The 18,990-nt window shown below is 44.6% G+C and overlaps 2 protein-coding genes across 3 annotated transcripts in view; both read right to left on the bottom strand.

Moving 5' to 3' along the window:
• Positions 1–121: 121 nt before the first annotated feature.
• TMEM97 (transmembrane protein 97) lies at positions 122–5,294 on the bottom strand. The gene is made up of 3 exons (XM_083588092.1): positions 4,927–5,294; positions 1,961–2,105; positions 122–465 (listed from the first exon to the last, which is right to left on the bottom strand). Exons 1-3 carry the CDS (start codon positions 5,107–5,109, stop codon positions 215–217), a joined length of 579 nt encoding a protein of 192 aa, XP_083444218.1. The 5' UTR covers positions 5,110–5,294; the 3' UTR covers positions 122–214.
• A 2,764-nt stretch (positions 5,295–8,058) lies between these two features.
• Positions 8,059–18,990, bottom strand: part of NLK (nemo like kinase) — a 90,814-nt gene continuing 79,882 nt past the window's right edge. Inside the window, exons 8-11 of one of the 2 annotated variants that reach the window (XM_083587773.1) lie at positions 14,658–14,744; positions 11,965–12,163; positions 11,132–11,231; positions 8,059–10,046 (exon numbers count right to left, since the gene is read on the bottom strand). In XM_083587773.1, the coding sequence (XP_083443899.1) occupies positions 11,134–11,231; positions 11,965–12,163; positions 14,658–14,744 (384 nt within the window). In that variant the 3' untranslated portion in view covers positions 8,059–10,046; positions 11,132–11,133. The remainder of the gene's footprint in view (positions 10,047–11,131; positions 11,232–11,964; positions 12,164–14,657; positions 14,745–18,990) is intronic. The other variant, XM_083587772.1, reaches the window with a different exon arrangement.

Raw genomic sequence — 18,990 nt, 5'->3', positions numbered from 1 at the left:
TGACTGCACACTGGCATGTGGCCCTCAGAAGCTTGCCCAGAAGAAAATGTGGCCCTCGTTCCGCAAGCCCCCCTCCCTTTGAGCTATACATCCATCCACCTCACAGACACCAACACAATAATAATAAAAAAAAACATTTTATTGGCCCAGTTTGCAAGCTTCTGAATCCAAGGGCTGACTCCTTTCCCCTCTTTTAGGAAGAATCCTCGCCGGCTTATTTCTTTTTCCTTTTATCCACCTGGTTATACAGGGGGCTGAAGAGCATCGTGAGAAGAATGAGGCAGGGAATCAGGAAGTAGGGGCTGTAAATGGCGCAGAGAGTCAAGCGTTCGTGCAGCGTCTGGGGCGCAGGGTGCTTGGACCGCGAGAAATCGTTGAACAGGACGTGGCTGAAGATGGGGAGCAGCGTGGTCATGACGTGCGTCGCGTAAATGATGGCTGGGATTCGGATCCATTTGCAGTTGCCTGGATTTTTTTAAGAGCAGAATTTAAATATTCTTCAGATCACATCGCACATGCATACACATGCGTATCCTGCTCGACAACTCTCCCTATATTATTATTATTAAAATTTGTATACTGCCCTATGCCCATAGGTTTCAGGGCAGTTCACAACACAAAGTTACAAAATAAAATTACAAAATACATAATAAAAATAATTAAAAGAATTAACAATACTAATGTATTCAAACTAATAAAAAAATGGACACTGCCCAACAAGCCCCTAACCAATCCCCCAACCCACAAATACCCAAATAAACATATAACATTTAAAAACAATTTAAGACAACCCCGCCCTCCTTTGCATCTCACCCAAGCCCCCATCCCCTCACAGCTCCTTCCAGCAGTGCCCCCATAGCCTTACGGTTCTTCTGTGTCCCTCCACCCCTGCTTTATTCAAACTTCTGCTGTTGTTTGAAACCACCAGTATAAACCCCGCCTTCTCTTCTGCTCCCTGCCCCCACCGCAGCTGCATGCAATCCAAAATTGCGATGCGGTGCAAGAAGTCCTCCCACGGGGGCTGCATGATGACAGCCTTCAATTATTATGTCTATATGAAGATTTATTTGGTGTTACTGCGATCTACTCCCACTAAAAAAACAACTGGCATTGATCTACCCATTCTATTGACCAAAGTTGTTCAGCTTTTTTGGGGGGGAAGACCCAAAATTGTTGAGCTTTGGGGGGGGGATCAATCAAGGTCACACGGTCTACCAGGGTCGACCAGGGATGCCCCGCAATCAACCAGTAGATCACGATCTACCTGTTGGACATCCCTGGCATATATATACAGTCATACCTTGGGTTACAGCCGCTTCAGGTTGCATTTTTTCAGGTTACGCATCCGCCGAAACCCGGAAGTACTGGAACGGGTTACTTCCGGGTTTTGGCGGTCGCGGATGCGCAGAATCGCTAAATCACGCTTTGCGCATGCGCAGAATCGCAGCCCGGGCGTGCGCAGATGCACCACTGCGGGTTGCGAATGTGCATCCCGCACAGATCATGTTCACAACCCGAGCATCCACTGTATATAAAATTATCTGTTAAAATGCAGATCAAAACGCTATTTGGGTAACATTAGCAAAAGCTGCTGAGCTATTGGCCATAATGTTCATGAGAACCTTAGAAAGAGCCCTGTTGAGATCAGGCCAAAGGCCCATCAAGTCATAGAAGCATAGAATTGTAGAGTTGGAAGGGACCCCTATGGTCATCTAGTCCAACCCCCTGCAATGCTGGAATCTCGACTACGGCATCCATGACAGATGGCCTTTCAAGCCCTGCTTAAAAACCTCCAAGGAAGGAGAGTCCACAGCTTCCTGAGGGAGACCGTTCCACTGTTCTCATGCCCCCTGCCAGAAACCTTGAAGAGCCCAGACAATACTGGGCTAGATGGACTAAGCTTCCTACATTCCTAATCACAAGTGCTTCCCCCCCACCCCACCCCAATTGGCGCACCAACCTTTCCAGAAGGCATAGGCTGCAATAGGGAAGAAAGGCAACTGCAGGAAGGCTTCGCAGACTATGAAGGCCCTGAACCAGGCGGGGGGGTCCTGCATCATGGGGTCCTTAAATGAAACCGTGTACCAGCTTGTCAATTCTTTCAGCTTAGGGAGAGAGAGGGGGGGAAAGGGAATGTTAGCTGCAGCTAAACATAAAAATCTCCCGTCTCTTATTTTGACCACTGTTAATATGCCATCAGTACAAATGGCTCTTCGAAAATAAATATAAGCAAAAAGAATAAGGAGGAACAGTCACATAGCCGCAGGTCACAGCGATCTAGCAAGCCACGGTTTATTAGACCCTCCCCTCTTTTCTTGCCTACTGCTTGTTAAACCACGGTTTCCTGTTACATTTGAACTTAATATTAATATTGGATTACAAAAGAGAATATGAAACCAGAATCAGATCAGCCACCTGCCCAATCTGCAATAGGGAGACATTACCCACATTACTGGAGATTGGGAAACTGTGGTTTAATCTGGGACTACAATTCAATGTCATATCACAAGGAATTATATTGTAACCTGGGGGGCAACATTTGGCCCTGCGACGAGATCCTTCTGCAGGCCCCATCGGCAGCGGTGCCAAAGGCCCCACCTGCAATATGCATTTAAGGCAGTATCATTCCACTCTGAACAGGGATGGCTTCCCAAAAGAACCATGGGAGTTGCAGTTCGTTTAGGGTGCTGAGAGCTGTTAGGAGACCCCCTGATTCTCCCTGCAGAGCTACAATTCTTAGAGAGTGGTTTAACAGTCAAAGCTCTCTTCCTATGAAACTAGGAACTGTACCTTGGTGTGCAGGAATAAGGGGTCTCCCTAACAGCACCCTTAAAAAACTACAACTCCCAGGATTCTTTGGGGGGAAGGCATCGCTTTTCAAAGAGACGTGATACTGCTTTAAATGTACAGTGGTACCTCGGGTTAAGAACTTAATTCGATCCGGAGGTCCGTTCTTCACCTGAAACTGTTCTTAATCTGAGGTACCACTTTAGCTAATGGGGCCTCCCGCTGCCGCCATGTGATTTTTGTTCTCATCCTGAAGCAAAGTTCTTAACCCGAGGTACTATTTCTAGGTTAGCAGAGTCTGTAACCTGAGGTACCACTGTATAGTGCATATGGAGCCAAACGTATGTGCTTTTCGTTTCTTGCAGAAGAACGCCCTCAATAATAATCTTAACAGCAAGATATTAACGGCATAATCTCGGGGATCTTTCAGCAAGTACTGCAGTCAAGAATTCAGGCACATTGACCCGAGGGCAAAAAGCTACAGGCGCAGAGCAAACACTCCACTTGGTTTTATAGGCCCTGGATTATAGAATCGTAGAGAGGAAAGGGACAATGAGGATCATCTAGCAACGGTGGAATATGCAGCGGTCCCATATGGGGATCAAACCTGCAACCTTGCAGCCCTGTTCAGGGAAGTTTTTAATGTGTGACATTTTAATGTACCGTATTTTTCGCCCTATAGGGCGCACCGGCCCATAGGGCGCACTTATTTTTTTGGGGGGGGGAATAAAGAAACCCCCCGAGCCCCAAAGAGCAAAGGAGCCATGACAGCGAGCGGGATGGATCCCGCTAGCTGTCCTGGCTTCGTTTTTAGCCTCGGGGCTGGGGGTCCGGGAGTGAAGGCGAGGTTGCGCAACCTCGCCATCGCTCCCGGAGCTTGCGGGGCTGGGGGTGGGGGAGGCCCAAGCTTTCCCCAACCCCAGCCCCCAGAACGGGTCCGAGAGCGATGGCGAGATTGCGTTCAACCTCGCCATCGCTCCTGGAGCTTGCGGAGCTTGCTGTCCACAAGCCTTGGGAGCCCAGCGGGAACTCCCGCCAGGCTCCCAAGGCTTGCGGATAGCTTCCTGAAGCCTGGAGAGCGAGAGGGGTCGGTGCGCACCGACCCCTCTTGCTCTCCAGGCTTCAGCGAAAGCCTGCAATCGCCCCATAGGACGCACACACATTTCCCCTTCATTTTTGGAGGGGAAAAAGTGCGTCCTATAGGGCGAAAAATACGGTATTTTTAATCTTTGTTGGAAGCCGCCCAGAGTGGCTACGGAAACCCAGCCAGATGGGCAGGGTATAAATAATCAATTATTATTATTATTATTATTAGCCCCACACTCTAACCAACTGAGCTATCCAGGCTAGAAGGAGGAAAGCCTTCTGCATGCTGACCACACGCTCTGCCGTTGAGGTACAGCTCTTGCCCCTTTGGACTGTGTTGCAAGACGGGAGCTGCCGTCTTAAAAGGCACCTTGGAAAGAAAAACGACAACTAATCCAGAATGCGGCAGCTAGACTGGTGACTGGGAGCGGCCGCTGAGACCACATAACACCGGTCTTGAAAGACCTACACTGGCTCCCAGTACATTTCCCAGCACAATTCAAAGTGTTGGTGCTGACCTTTCAAGCCCTAAATGGCCTCGGTCCAGTATACCTGAAGGAGCGTCTCCACCTCCATCGTTCTGCCTGGACACTGAGGTCCAGCGCCGAGGGCCTTCTGGCGGTTCCCTCGCTGCGAGAAGCCAAGTTACAGGGAACCAGGCAGAGGGCCTTCTTGGTAGTGGCGCCCGTCCTGTGGAACGCCCTCCCACCAGATGTCAAAGAGAAAAATAACTACCAAACTTTTAGAAGACATCTAAAGGCAGCCCTGTTTAGGGAAGCTTTTAATGTTTAATAGGTTATTATATTTTAGTGTTCTGTTGGAAGCCGCCCAGATGGGCGGGGTATAAATAATAATAATAATAATAATAATAATAATAATAATAATAATTAAAAACAGCACAGCAGACAAGGGCGATCCTTCGCTTTTTCTACCTAGAAGCAAACCTCACCCCACTCGCCGCCTTGCAGGCATAGTAATAAAAGCTACATTCCCGAAGTTTAAGAAAGTACGGAAGGGATTGCAGCTTGAGCCACCCGTCCTCCGTTGACTTACGCTGCGGGGGTAAAATCCTGCCCCCGGGAGCGATTGCAAATCGACCAGCAGCGTGATGGGGATGTGAGTGAGGAAATAGAAGGCGAAGATCCATTCCAGGAGGCGCGTCGCTGCCCCAGCCGCCATCGCGTCTTTCTCTCTCGGTGCAAAGAAATGAGCTTCCCCGCTGCAGCAACTTCTCATCCGAGATCGGCCCACTTTTCTTCCTCCTCCATTGGTTTCTCCAAGAGCGGGAGGGGTGTTTCCAGCCCCACTTTGCGCCCGCCCCTTTTTAAAAGGGCTGCGGAATGCAAAGGGGCCGGGCCGCTTCTTGGAAAAGGAGACGGTGCTCAGCGCAGCTGCCACGGGAAAGGGAGGCAGCAAAGCCGGCGCAGGGAGGGAAGCGGTTGCGCGTGGAAACCCCGAAAAGACGCTGTGCCTTTAAAGCGCAGTCTGTAGTTCGCCTCCCGCAGAGTTGCAATGCCTAGCAGCCCTTTACAAACTACAGTACCCAGAATTCTTTTGGGGGAGGGAAGAAAAGTGCTTTAAAGAGGTAGCGTGTCTTTTTTCCTTTCTTTTTAAATGCTCTTAAAACTGTATAACAAAAATAATCAACAAATATTGAAGAAGAAATAAACACTCATTCATTCCTTGTTTGTTACTTATTCTGTACATCGTTTTGTAATTAAGTTTCACGTGACCTCCGATCTTCTTTTTTAATAATTTTTTTACTGATTTTCACAAAATTATAAACAAAACAAATAAACAAACAAACATGGATCATAACCTTATTAAAATTACACTTATTAACATTGTTAAGTGACGTCCTCGCGTCCCCTTGGTTGAATTTCCATGCACTTCCTTTTAACGGTTTTCCAAACCAAAGTTCTTATGAAATTTAACTAAAACATTAACATCCTTATATCCTTTAATTTTAAAATTAAACATATTGATTCACCACTTAACTTATATGAAATCCTAAGCCAATTAAATATCTGCAAGCTATTTCCAATTAATTTGACCTCCGATCTTCTCATTATGTTCCCGAATTAGATTCCTTAAATACGCACTTATTTTCTTGGTTCGGCAGCACATATACTAAAATTGGAACGATAGAGAAGATGAGCATGGCCCCTGCCTGTCTGCAGCCTTCATTGCAGCTAAGTAAGAATAGGATATTATTTGATAATAATTCATTGCACTCCCGGAAGAACAGAACTGTTGAGTGGGACAGGGTGAAAGAAAACGTGATTGGTGGCGTGATTGATAGCTTAATGGTACCCTGGTTAGGCTGAAAGGCAGCAGCTGCCCAAAGGTCACCCAGGGATCTGAGCCCTGGTATTCCAGGCCCTAGTTAAGACACTCTAACCCAGCCTTTCTCAACTTTGGGTCTCCAGATGTTGTTGGACTACAACGGCCATCACTGCTAGCCAGCATGCCGGGTGGTCAGGGATGATGGGAGTTGTAGTTCAAGAACACCCAAGGTCAAGAAAGGCACTTCTAACCTCTATACCACAATGGCATCCCAGGGTACACACCAGAGTTTTAAAAGCATCACCAGTCACTTGGGTACCATCAAAACCACTGTGATTTCCTATTAAGTTCCCATCAGTGCAATGGGAAGCTGGCATAGCATAGCAACTTGGATGGAGCTCATCTAACCTGACATTCAGACAGTACGTCAATTCCTGCAATTAAGAGAGAGATCGTATTACTCTCTTGCCTGTGGTTAGGACCCAGAGCACACCGAAAAAAGGAAAACAAGACCCCCAAAGCCATTTTCAAGATGTATTTCATGAAGATGGGTCCATTAGGACGAACAGGGTACTGCCCCACCAACCTAAACTCAGGCAGGCTCCACCTGCCTGCTTCCTAAAAACCAGCCCATGGCATGGACTTCTCTCACAGTTTCCTCCTCCACCGCCTCAGTTACCTTTGTCAAACTCAGCAGTGCGGAGGATGGGGACAAAATGAGAATTGGTTCTGACTTTACCTGCTGTTTGGGCTTCCTGCCTTCTGGCCCACCAAATCCAATGGGCAGTTGTCACTACTGGTTGGAATAGCAAAGTTATGGGACGTACTTACCATGGACAATACAACTACTCAGCCGACAGCAATAACCAACCCCAAATATACTGACAATTTATTGGAAGTGTGTGGTGGGGAAAAACAACCCCCCAGATGAGTTTTTCGCCAATAGGATGTAACAAATCCTAAACGACCTGTGTTTAACCTCAATTGTTCCTTTATTAACAGCACACAAACCATCCTTTGATGTATTCTCCTTCTTCCTGTGATTTGTATGTTTCTAGTTTTACAACCAGACGGGCAAAGTTGAAGAGTCTTGGAGCATGGATGAGATGGTGATGTGTGGGAAGAGGTTTTTGGATGTGCGAGGCAAAACGGACAAGCTCCACTGTTGGCACTCCAAATCCAAAAGGTTCCAGAGGGGCACTTAAAATAAATGCCAGTTTAGAATAAATCCAGTTCAGAATAAATCATCCCTAAGAGATGAGGGTTAAAATGTTTTGATTGTTCAAATGGGGGGGGGGGGAGAGTAAGACAAGGCAATGAAAGTGCCGTAGAATGTGCTTCAAGGTCCTTAGTGCAATCCCTGGCGTGGCCAGGTAAGGCCAAGAGCATTCCCAGTATGAAATCATAGACTGCCGCTGCTGCTGCCAGTCAGAGTGGACAATACTGAGGTAGATGGGCCAACTGTCTGACTCTGTGTAAGGAAGCTTCCTTATAGGACGGAAGCAAGCAAGAGCAAAAGCTCCTTGACAAGCGAAATCCCTATGGTAGCCTGATGGGCAGTGAGGATGGAGAATAGTAGTAGCCCCACCCCCTTTCAGCTTCTATGGCCAGATCAGCCCCGACTAACCAGGAGGCCTTTAAGAAATAAACTCTACCCCCGAGAGGAATGCAGCCCTCCACAGGAAGGAAAGTCTCTACCCCTGCCCTAGAGGTCCACACCTTAAGTCTCCAGCAGCTGGCATGCAGCCTCTGAATGATCTGTTCATTTGACAACTCCATGTAGCAAACACAGCCCAAGTCCCACATCCAAGAACGTGGATTCAATATAAAGGAGAAGTCAGCAAGAGAATCCACAACCCGCCTCGGCCAGATGGAGAACAGAAGACTTAGTCACGGTGCTTCTTTTGTTTGTTTCAAATGTCACATTTAATGTTTCCACCACTGTACTTCAAAATCTACATTGTACAAAGTGACCCGCAAGTGTGCCACATTTAACAGACCAACCTCTGAGATTTTACCTTTCATACCAGTGTCTTCTTGGGCTCATATTTAAGTTAAAACACGTTTTCTCATTCATTCAAGTGAATTGAAATGCTTCAGTTGGTTGTTGTTTTTCTTGTTGTTGTTGTTTTTAATTCCTCAGGAGCCACATAAAAAACAAAGATATTTCATCATCTTTGTTCGAGAAATTCAACGTTTGTCTCTTTCACAGCAAAATAATTACTTCATTGAAGTTAAAACTTCCAAAAACATAACTTAACTAATAGTATTCAGTTCCAGCTCAGATCACTCTTCTTGAAAATACTCTGCTAAATACAGATAACTTACAATAACTTTAACAGTTAATTGTCCATGACAAACACCAAGGTTTCTTTTTCTTTCTCTCTCTCTCTCACTCTCTCTCTCTCTCTCTCTAAATATCCCAGACCAATGTTCAAAATTTAAGACCATCCATTCATTATTTCTTTGTACAGGTGAAAAACAGTCTTCAATTTTTCTTGCCTTTTTTAAATATAAAAGTTGGGAGGGACATTCAAGTTTCAAGTCTCCACACTGAACTTAAAAATAAAAATAAAAATCATGTGGAGGTAAACAAACCAAGTTGTATACTCCAGGAGGTAGAGGCCTTCAGTTTGTGTTCATATATATATATACACATATGCACAGAATAATTCAGTGTTTGAACAGAACACAGACAAAAAAAGGAGTTAGCCAAAACGTAATAAAAGTCATTTACTACTGTGACATTTCAAGACTTCCACAGCTTTGCCTATGGACACAAATACAATTAACGTAATTCCCTATGTGCTTTTTTTTGCGTTTTTTGCTTTTCTTTTTCGCTGACTGTCCAGTGCAGAATTAAAAAAAAAAAAAACCCACAATGTTTCACAGACCTAAAAATGTGCAAGCTACTTCCTCTCTTGCGCTCTCTCTCTCTCTCTCTTTACACAGCAATGGATAGCAAGATTCTTTGACATTATTAGCCCCGGAAATGGAATTATTTACACACATTTGCAGATGCACGCGGGAGGTGGGGTAGAAAGGGATGGTTTATGTAAGAAAAGAGCAGAAAAAACTTCTAATAAAAATAGATTAAATATATATATATTTATATATATTTATTTATACCAGAGGAAGGGGGGTTAAAAAGGAAAGGGGAAAGGAGTCTCATCTCTCCCTAGTCACAAACTCATTCTTTCTACTCGCAACATCTGATTGGAAAACAGCACACAATCACCCCCACTAGTGAGAAGCTATGTATAGGGTTCTTCTAAACTGCCAGATGACACTTGCCCACAGAAGCTGGGCTATTGTCATCAGGTGGGTTTTATGATTGGTCACAGTTTTTAAAACTTTTGTACTCCCTAAACTTTTTATTCTCTTGTTTTAGAAAAAAATCCCTAATCTTCAGGAATGGCTCAATATCAAAAATGACTTATCCACTTGGAAAAAAGAAGAAGAAGAAAAGCCCCATCATTTATTTATTTTTAAAGCAACTTCCCCACCAATTTGGTTCAAACCCTCTGTTTGTTCAGAGCCAAGCAAGATTACAGCTGCGCTACAATTCATACTTTAAAAACAAAACATGTGCAACTCTGGATAAAATAATTATTTTTTTTCTCCTAAAAGCACAACCCCACCCGTGACAGGAATTTTAAAAGCCTAGTTAAACATTTCTAAGTCTTATTCATATATCATACAAGGATAGTGGTTGTTAATTTAAAACTTCATTAGTAAAATTACAGTACAAGCATGATTAAATGTCCAGAATTGCAAATCCCAGAATCCAGTGGAAAGCTACATTATGTCTTCAGTAGTACATCTTCCACGTTTACTCCCAGACCAGTGGAGATGGCGGCATCTCGGACGGCTGAGCGACCGTGGAACTGGAAGGCAGAAAGACACAGAAGATCAGCGTTCACCTGCAAGAGGCCACAGGAACACAGAGAAGGCCACGCCGCATGCTAGCATGGCAGTGGCGCTTGCCACATGTCTGTGGGGCAGGGCGTGGGGAGGCAGGAGAGCCTTGGCAGCCAGAATGCACAGACTGCGGAAGAAATATCGCCCACTGATTCGAGAGATGTGACTGTGGTTGCTCAGAGACAGAGAGTGAGATAGTAAGGCCATATGTTGCAAATGCAGGATCTGCCTCTTAGGCTGTATACATTCCATACACTGAAAGCACATCCATCCCCACCAAGAGATTCATCTTAACTGTAGTTTGTGAAGGTTCTTCTGAATTTTAATTCGGTGAGGTGCAAATTATGTTTGTCAGGATTATTCAGAAGGGAAATGCGCTTTAAATGTCCCTTTGTCTGAACGCTGTGCTCTTGCCTTACCTATTTCCCATCTTGGCTCTTGCAACCTTCCCCTCACATCTCAGTTCCCCTCACAACTCTCCTGTCAAGAGCAGGCTTACTCAAACTTGGCCCTCCAGATGTTTTTGGCCTACAACTCCCATGATCTCTAGCTAGCAGAACCAGTGGTCAGGGATGATGGAAATTGTAGTCTCAAAACATCTGGAGGGCCGAGTTTGGGAAAGCCTGGTCAAGAGGCATTCAACCCCCTTGTTGATCAAGGCGTGTAACTTAATTCCTTAATTCCTTAAACTGGCTTCCTATCCCTTTCTCTGCTTAACACCAATTCCTTCTCCTGGATGAGTGGCTGATTACCGCTTTATGGAATGCTTCTAGCACACCCAATCAAGTCAACAAAGATTGTAGCACCATGAAAAAACCCCAAGGGAACAACTCGCCAAGTGCTCTCTGTTCGTGTTCAGTGGGGTTTTGCATGGCAGCAGCTCTTGCTGGACAAAACCTAATCATGGTAAACATTAAAGCACTCAAATAACACGTTAGGTGCATGGCTAAAGTTGTTGCAGAGCTCTTAATTCAAAGATACACTTCATTTTAAAAGTTGCTGCACCACTAAAAAAAAAAAAGGTGAATGAATATCAGATGTGATTACATACAGTTACCTAATAAAGCTCTTAAAAGCAGCAGATTGCGGGTTGATGCACAGAGGCACTCTGTTTCCTTTCTGCTGTTCCAAAATGAACTGATGGATTATTTCTGAAAAACAAGAAGTGATCGGGGATGAAAAGAAGCAAACCCGACTTCACACAAGCTGATAAGAACTGCATAGTACATTAGGGTTGTACAGGGAAGCAAGAAAGTCGAGCAACACCACTTGAGAAACACAAACATTCATCAGATCAGGATGTACTGCAGGAGCCCAAAGCTCCTCGCCTCCTGTCTCAGTTTGGTTTTTCTCAAAATATTCAGGAGTTCTACTGTGTTCTTTCTTTCTTTCTTTCTTTCTTTCTTTCTGTCTTTCTTTCTTTCTTTCTTTCTTTCTACTACTGAACAATCACACAAAGTATAATTAGAGTGGTCACCTGCTTAAAGGAAACTTAAGTTGATTAACACCATGAGCCATAGTCAATTAAGTAAGGAAATCTCTACAGTAATTTAAAAAAACCTCTTTGCTCTGAACATGCCTAGGAAAAACAGCAGCAACATCTTGTGGGGCAGAAATCCGCAAAATGTTGAAACATTCCCATTTTGCATGTATTTCAGAACTCACAGATAAAAGAGGGGCATTTCTCATACATATGCTGTAGTAAAGGATGCTCTCCACATTATGCTCTCCAGGCACAATGTGCACACATATTATGTATGTTCTGCTTTATACACAAATATTATACATACCTAGCTCTGTGTGCAGCTTTATCAATCTGATATAACAACAAAGCAGTCCACAATAACCAAGAGGAATGAGACATTCCTAACCTAAAATACTGACCTTTAACCTGCCGAACAGAACTGAGGTTCTTTTCAAAAGTATCATCGAATTTGGGATTCGTGATGGGTTCAAAATCACTGGTGTAAACTCTTCCAGTAGAGGTGGAAAAACAACATTTACACATACAGGTATGATATCGCAAACGCCCTTCGTCAAGATATGGATGAGCTAAGGCATCCTTAGCGGATATTCTTTTGGACTGGAATATGAGGGGCGGGAGAGAAAAACACAATTAATTATTTTAAAGGGGGATTTTTATTTGCTCACACGTATTCACAACATGCAAATATAAAACTAATCATTTTTTTCTAACCTCTGTGTACTACTACAAAAACCACTAGGAGGCAGTGTTTGCTTGAAATAGCCAGCGCTGCGAATAATTGAACTTTTCCCCACATGGCAACAGGTGGCTCATAAGTTAAACCATATACTCTTCCTCACCCCACCCCACCCCACCAGAAATGCCTTCTGGAACAGTAGTTCTGATACTATTAAATTACTTTGTTGCAAACAGCCTCCAAGACTAAATTGACTCGCTGGACCCAAAGGGCATCTTATTAAGAGCGTTAGCTGTTTAGATAGGTTGGATTAATATGTAAAACATATTAGGTGGGGAGAGAAAGAGAGAGCGAGATGGGGAGACATAGACATCCGTTTTATAGAAAAAAAAGTCATTTTCTGGGAGTCTGTACCTGTGAGGTTCCACCTGAAAGCCTTAAACTCATCGGGCCTGTCTACTCTCCTTACCTCTTGGAAACTTTGAAAGTTCATGCCTTGCCAGAGGTGTGAGCCATTGGGGCACTGAATGCAAGAGCTAAAGCACTCTTGTCCTGTGGCTTTTTGCCTACAGCCCCAGAGAGGAGAAGACTCCCCCCCCCCAAGTGCACTCCTCCAAAGGGAGTGTGGAAAAGGGTTGCCTTTAATATCCCATATGGGAAAAAGACATCCTAGCCAATCTGGATCTTCTGTGGAGACTGTTGCCCCACCCCTCAGAAAACAACACAGAAAGGATTGATTTCTCTAAGGCTGAAAAAGAAGTCGAGGCTACGAAAGATCTTGCTGCCTGGGACTGTGGTGCTGCAGCTGCTGCTCTGGGCAAAGAAGCCCCTTCCTAAAGAGAGTATGCCAGCTAGCATGGGGTTGTTGCTCGGCAGCCATTTCTGATATTGTGATTGTAACTTTGTATTGAACTGCATCAACTGTTTTGATGAATATGGTTGTTGTTGTTTTGCCTTATATGCTATTGTCTTTTTGGTACGATTATAGCAATTTTAAGAATTGCTACTTTTTAATGCTATTATTTTCATATTGTGAGCTGCTTTGTGCTGAATGTTGTTGTTGCGAAACCATTGTAACAGTATTAAAATCAAATCAAAGCAAGCCTCCGATGAGTTTGGTATGCCTTCTTGCCCCAGAGCTTCCCATACTGCTTGGTTTTGAGGGAGTGTGGTCTGCTTCCTAAGGGCCTGTTAACTCTGGAGCGTTGTAAACTAAAACAGCGACAGAATTCCTCTTTAAGGAGCCTCTGCCATACCTCTCACCAAAGGAAAAAAACCCCCAGGCATGCCAAATATGCTCTTCCTTCCAGGAAGGTCTGAGCAAAGAGATAGGGCTTTTTGGAGGAAGTAGTAACTCATCTGCTGTCAGCATTCCACAGCCACCCTCAAGAGTCCTCTAGCCACAGGCTGCCTCTCAGTATTGCTAAAATGCAGGAAAGTCAAGGATGCTTCATGGAAAGTGAAAAGTTGAAGCCAAGAACAAAGGGCTCGAGACCAAAGAGGAAGGCACAGAGCCCCCCCCCCCCCAAGTAGCAAAAGGGAAGAGGAAAAAACCACTTGCTACAGAAAGGCAAGCGCCCACATGGTGCCAATCAAGTGTTCTGCCACCAACACTTAAGCTGAAGAAGGGAGCCCAGGATGAGTCACCAAACACCTTTGCATGATAGAATCCCACTTCACTTCCGAGGGTGGCCGGTTGTAAAGATAGAAAATCCACAGCCGGGTAGATGAGCTGAAAGGAGCTCAGATGAGCTCAGGCAACAGAACTGTTTTAAAAGCAGTGTTTGCTTGCAGAATGAAGAAGAAGAAATGGAGACCCATGAAGATTCACAAGGGGCTATGGAAATCTGCAAATTTGACATGCACCTGTGTTCCAGTATGAAGTGGGGAACTGTGTCCACACAGCTTCGCTGAAATGGTTTTCCACAGAGTGAGGACTGGAACTCATGGATGTGCTCTGTTTTAGCCGTGTCTCCTACTCTCCTTTCAGTGATATTGGAGCAGTTTCCCCCTTCACCTTCCCTCAAAAGGGGATACTTGTGGCCAAACAGTAGTTGTCACAAACCAATGGGTACAAGGTGGGCTTTTTGAAGTTGTTTGTGTGCCTCTTTCAAGATGGCTGGGCTCACTCCTTCGCACAAGGATGTGCTGATCATGCCCTGGAGCCATCTGGGCAAACCTCCTTGGGCAAGCTTTAATCATCCAAGGGGGGCAAGGGCTGAGAGAACACATGGCTGGCTGCATCATCACAAGCACCTTGTCCACGTGACCAGGCTACATCAGTGAATGTGGACGTGGTGTCAAGATTGCTATGGAGCCAAGCGACCTTAACCCTCTGTGCACACAAAAATATATTTTTTGATTTCCACCCATTCCCCACCCTTTCAAAATGCAGAACACGAAGCACCAACTCACTGGATCAAAGACCAACATCCTACAAAGGAGATGAACGGCTTCATGTGTAGCTTGGCTGGATAATGTATACAGGACAGGAAGGGATGGCTGTGAAAAGAAAGAGAAAATGGGCTGAGCCTCATCTGATACATGCAATTCACCCTTAACATAAAAACCCAACGCAATTGTGCTACTTGTGTGAAGCCCAAATCTGAGGACAGGGGGACAGAAATGGGACAGTGTGCTAAGCTCCTGTCCCCAGTCACCCTCTAAAATGTGGAGGGGAGGGGTCGGCAGCAGAAAACCTCCATGAAGGGTTCTCAAGCAACTCAGATCCCCAATCATGCAGATTGTAACTCATGTGGGAAACTTTGCACGGGTAGTAGGGGCTCCCTGCTCACACCTTGCCCTTTCACAAGTGAGGTCAAGGTGGGAGGAGAGCTTAGTATGCCAATTTTGTCTCTCTGTGCTCACAGGAAAGTTTCACATATGAACACCTACAGACACCTAGCGCAGGGGTGGCTAACTTGCGGCCACCCAGATATACTACAACTCCCATCATCCATGGATATGCTGTCTGGGGCTGATGGGAGCTAGACTCCAGCAACATCTGGAGGGCCACAGTTTCCACATCCCTCTGCTAGAATCCACACAGGTATATAAGAAGAGCTCTGCGGGATAAAAGCAAGTGTCTCATTTCAAAAACTCATCAGGCCAATCCCACCTTCATTTTCTCATAGCAATATGCATTTGCTTTTTTGCAGAGCTGCCAGAAGACTCGATTTTAACTTTCTTAAATGAAGGCAGGCAGGGAAAGAAATACAAGAGACAACCCTGCTAAAACTGAAAAAAGAAAAGGAAAAGAGCTCAGAAAAGCTCATTTTAAAGTTATTGTTAAAATAGGCCTATTATCTGGAGCAGAATGTGGGTTCAAAACCCCTCAGTATTTTGTTTCATTCAATGAAGCAAGTTTCTAGGTTTTCTAGGTTATGGAAATGTGTGCACAAAAGGAGATAAAGAGGACAGCATTTCTAAGATTTAATCACTGCAGTTCTCTTAGAATTGTGAGGGTAAACTGGAATTAACACAAAAGTGAGAAATTGGGAAATTGAGGTTGGCTGTTGAACAAAACTGAAATCATTATAACAAAAATGACCTTATTTCTATAATGAGTTAGATGGACTGGAGAAGCCAGTCCGGTGTTTTTGTTTGATTTTTTGTTTTTGTTTGTTTGAGTGGCAGCCCTGCTAGCTGAAAATCCAAGGTCAGTTGATTCCTGCATTCCAGAAATCTGTCAGGTCTGGAGCATCTCCTCCTCCCATTTTTGTTCAGTAAGGATTCCTGAAGCTTAGAATCTATGTAAGTATTCATATATATCCTCATTCTGAAGGTCATTGATATTGTGCAGTAATGCTGTACATAATTGGTAAATTCTATATATTTAAAGGTATGTAAACTCATCAACTTGTTGAGTGAACTTTTTACAGTCTCTTTCTCCCCCACCCTCAGACACGCATCTTCAGTGGGAAGATAACCTGAGCCAAACCTACAGGGGGTGTTAAAGGGCATTGAAATAACTTGCGTGAAGCCCTTAGAACATTATCTATCTACTACCTACCTACCCACCTACCTACCTACCTGCTAAGCATTATTATTATTCATTTGGAGGCCATTCCTCCTTCCATTCACAATACTACTCTTCATTGTCAGCATAGTCTCTCCATGCATGCACATGCGCACTCAAGCGCGCGCACACATAGCATCCAATGAACACAGACATTCTTACTTAGAATCTCTCTAAGAAACATAAGAACAAGGATTATGCTATGCAGTATTTTTAGACCACAAAACCCAGGTTTTCATTTATTTTAATTTTAAGCTTACTATCTTAGTCACTCATAAGTTTCTTCAGAATGGGTTTTGGTTACTCCCCCCTTTTTTACAGATCCATACATGAGCTCAGGAAATGAAGTACTGTACAATGGTTCTCAAACTTAATCCATTCTGGGAGTCCGTTTGACTCCCGAAACCATTTGAAAACCAAGGCATGGCTTCCGATTGGCTGCAGGAGCTTCTTGCACTCAAGCGGAAGTTGCGTCGGATGTTCGGCTTCCGAAAAACGTTTGGAAGGCTTACTTCCGGGTCTGTGGCATTCGAGAGCCAAGCTGTTCGAGAGCCAAGGTACCACTGTACCTCTCCAAAGCTACTGTTGCTTTTCTCAGAACCATGCTGTCAGGGAACTGCCATCGGAACTAGAGGAGGAGGCAAGGCTCCACAGCGATGCTGGAGAGGAGCCAAGCAAGGAAGGGAGGGAGGCAGCTCTCCGGCTGGGGAAGAAAATCAGCGTAACACCAGGGATAGAGGGGGGTCGATGGGGGAAGCAGAGAGGAGGTTCCAGGACTCTTCGCAGGAGACCAGCGAGGAGAGCACGGGTCCTCCGCTGCCCACACCCACCCTGCGCAGAAGACTTCCGCGCAGGGAGAGTAGGCGGCGACTTGGCGTCAAAGAACTTCTTTGCTGGAAGAGGTTCAAGAAACGCCCACTGACGGATTCTGCTAGCGACTGAACAGCCACGGAGTGAATGGCTGTCCAGACAGAAATGGTTTAACCAGGCAACCTAGCCCAGAGCGGCGGTAACTTACGCACGAGCAACTCCTAAAGCCATTACACATGCTTTGGGTGAAAATGCGCATTATGGGTCAAGTTACTTTTGCTTCTTTCTTAATGTATATTAAATTCCGTTCACAGAACAAGCAAGTAATGCTGCCCTCTTTTTGTATAAAGACACTAGTATTTATTACACTGACAAACTGATTTTCAACCAAGATGGACACACATCAATGTTAGTTAAAGCCCATCACAATTTAAGGTACAACATAAGCCCATGGTTTGAGGGAGAGGTATATGAGGGGAGGAAGGCAGTGGCTGGCCTTCTAGACAACCATTAGTTGTGGTCACCAACACACATACCCCACCATCCTCTGGCAGACAATGGGCTTGGGAGAGAGGTATGGTGTCATATCACAAGCGTAAAAGGAGCAGCAGGCACCTCTTTTCCAAGCAGTGTAAAGACTCCTGCTACTTACTACCTTCTATTCAACTTTGCAATATTTTTGGGAACAGGGATCTGCAGAAGGCCACACAACCTGTTTGCTGGGGGGCCAGAGCCGCTTGCTCCTAGCAAAATTATTTGTGGAGACTTGTGTGCATATGGCGGAAAGAGAATGTAGCCCCCAGGGCAGAGTTTGCAGCTCCATGTTCTAGCTTCATGTTTGGTTCTTGCATTTTAATCTGCTCTTGCCAAAGCCACTTGGCTACTTTATTCCTTCTGCTGAACCTTCAAACCCACACACACCCAAGTCATTATTTCAATGACCTCCCTAGAAACAGAAGTCTTCTGCACAATGAAAGATGTTTCACTAAATACTGCCAACATCTATTAGGGCCATATGAACTACAGGAGATCAGGGACTACCCGTTGGAGATTATGGTGCGGAAGCATTTTGGACATTGGCCCTCTGTTCTCACCCTTACTTTCCAGTGGCTCATCCTAACAGTATCCACTGTCCAACAAAAAGACTAGTAGAAGCTATACTCTTCTGAGTCACTATGCATTGGATCAAGGATGCTGAGAGATTTCAGCCTGAGGGTGGCTGATCTTAAAATTAGAATGAGAGCACAAGGGGGGAGTGGGGGAAACAGCTCCAAAATTAAAAGTAATTTTCACAGACAAAAATAGCCCTGACCTCTTTATGCAAATCTAAAAGCCTTGCCATTTTCTTTTTAAAAAAGAACATTGCCTAAAATTCTGGGCTTTGAAGCTGTTTGTTCTCCAGCACTTCCTACACTATCATTTCCTTAGCATGGTGCTTTTTCTTTTTTTAAAGAAATCATCTGCTTTCCTATGCAAATATAAAAAGCAAAGCTTATTACAAGAGGTCTAGAGTGTGCAGGTGCTGGGAAAAAACCATTAGGAGCAAAGAAAGGCAGGGGGGAGGAGATTATATAAGAGTTTTCCTATTAATGGAAGATGATTAATTGTTATTGGTATGTGGGAGGAATATGCTGTATGCCAACCAAGGACTAAAACATACTCTGCCTGAAATATGATAAAGCAATCAAGCCTTTGCCTTATCTATTTATGGGAGAACATTAATAGAAAAGGTTAGGTGCTACAATAGCTTTACAGAAGCTGGCAAACTGTATTAAATGTTTCATGAAAGCTGTAGGGGAAGCTCCTTGGGCAAGACACCTTATACCTGCCACAGTTTATCCCCACCCCAAGCCAAAAAAGGTAAAAAAGCCAAGTGAGAATGAATGCTCTGCAGGGATGCGGAGGATGACTATTGATTTA

The sequence above is a fragment of the Podarcis filfolensis genome (genome assembly GCF_964270895.1).
Source record: "Podarcis filfolensis genome assembly, chromosome: 15".
NCBI classification, from domain to species: Eukaryota; Metazoa; Chordata; class Lepidosauria; order Squamata; family Lacertidae; genus Podarcis; species Podarcis filfolensis.
Note: the sequence above shows the minus strand (reverse complement) of the source record. Positions and strands in the feature narration are given on the sequence as shown.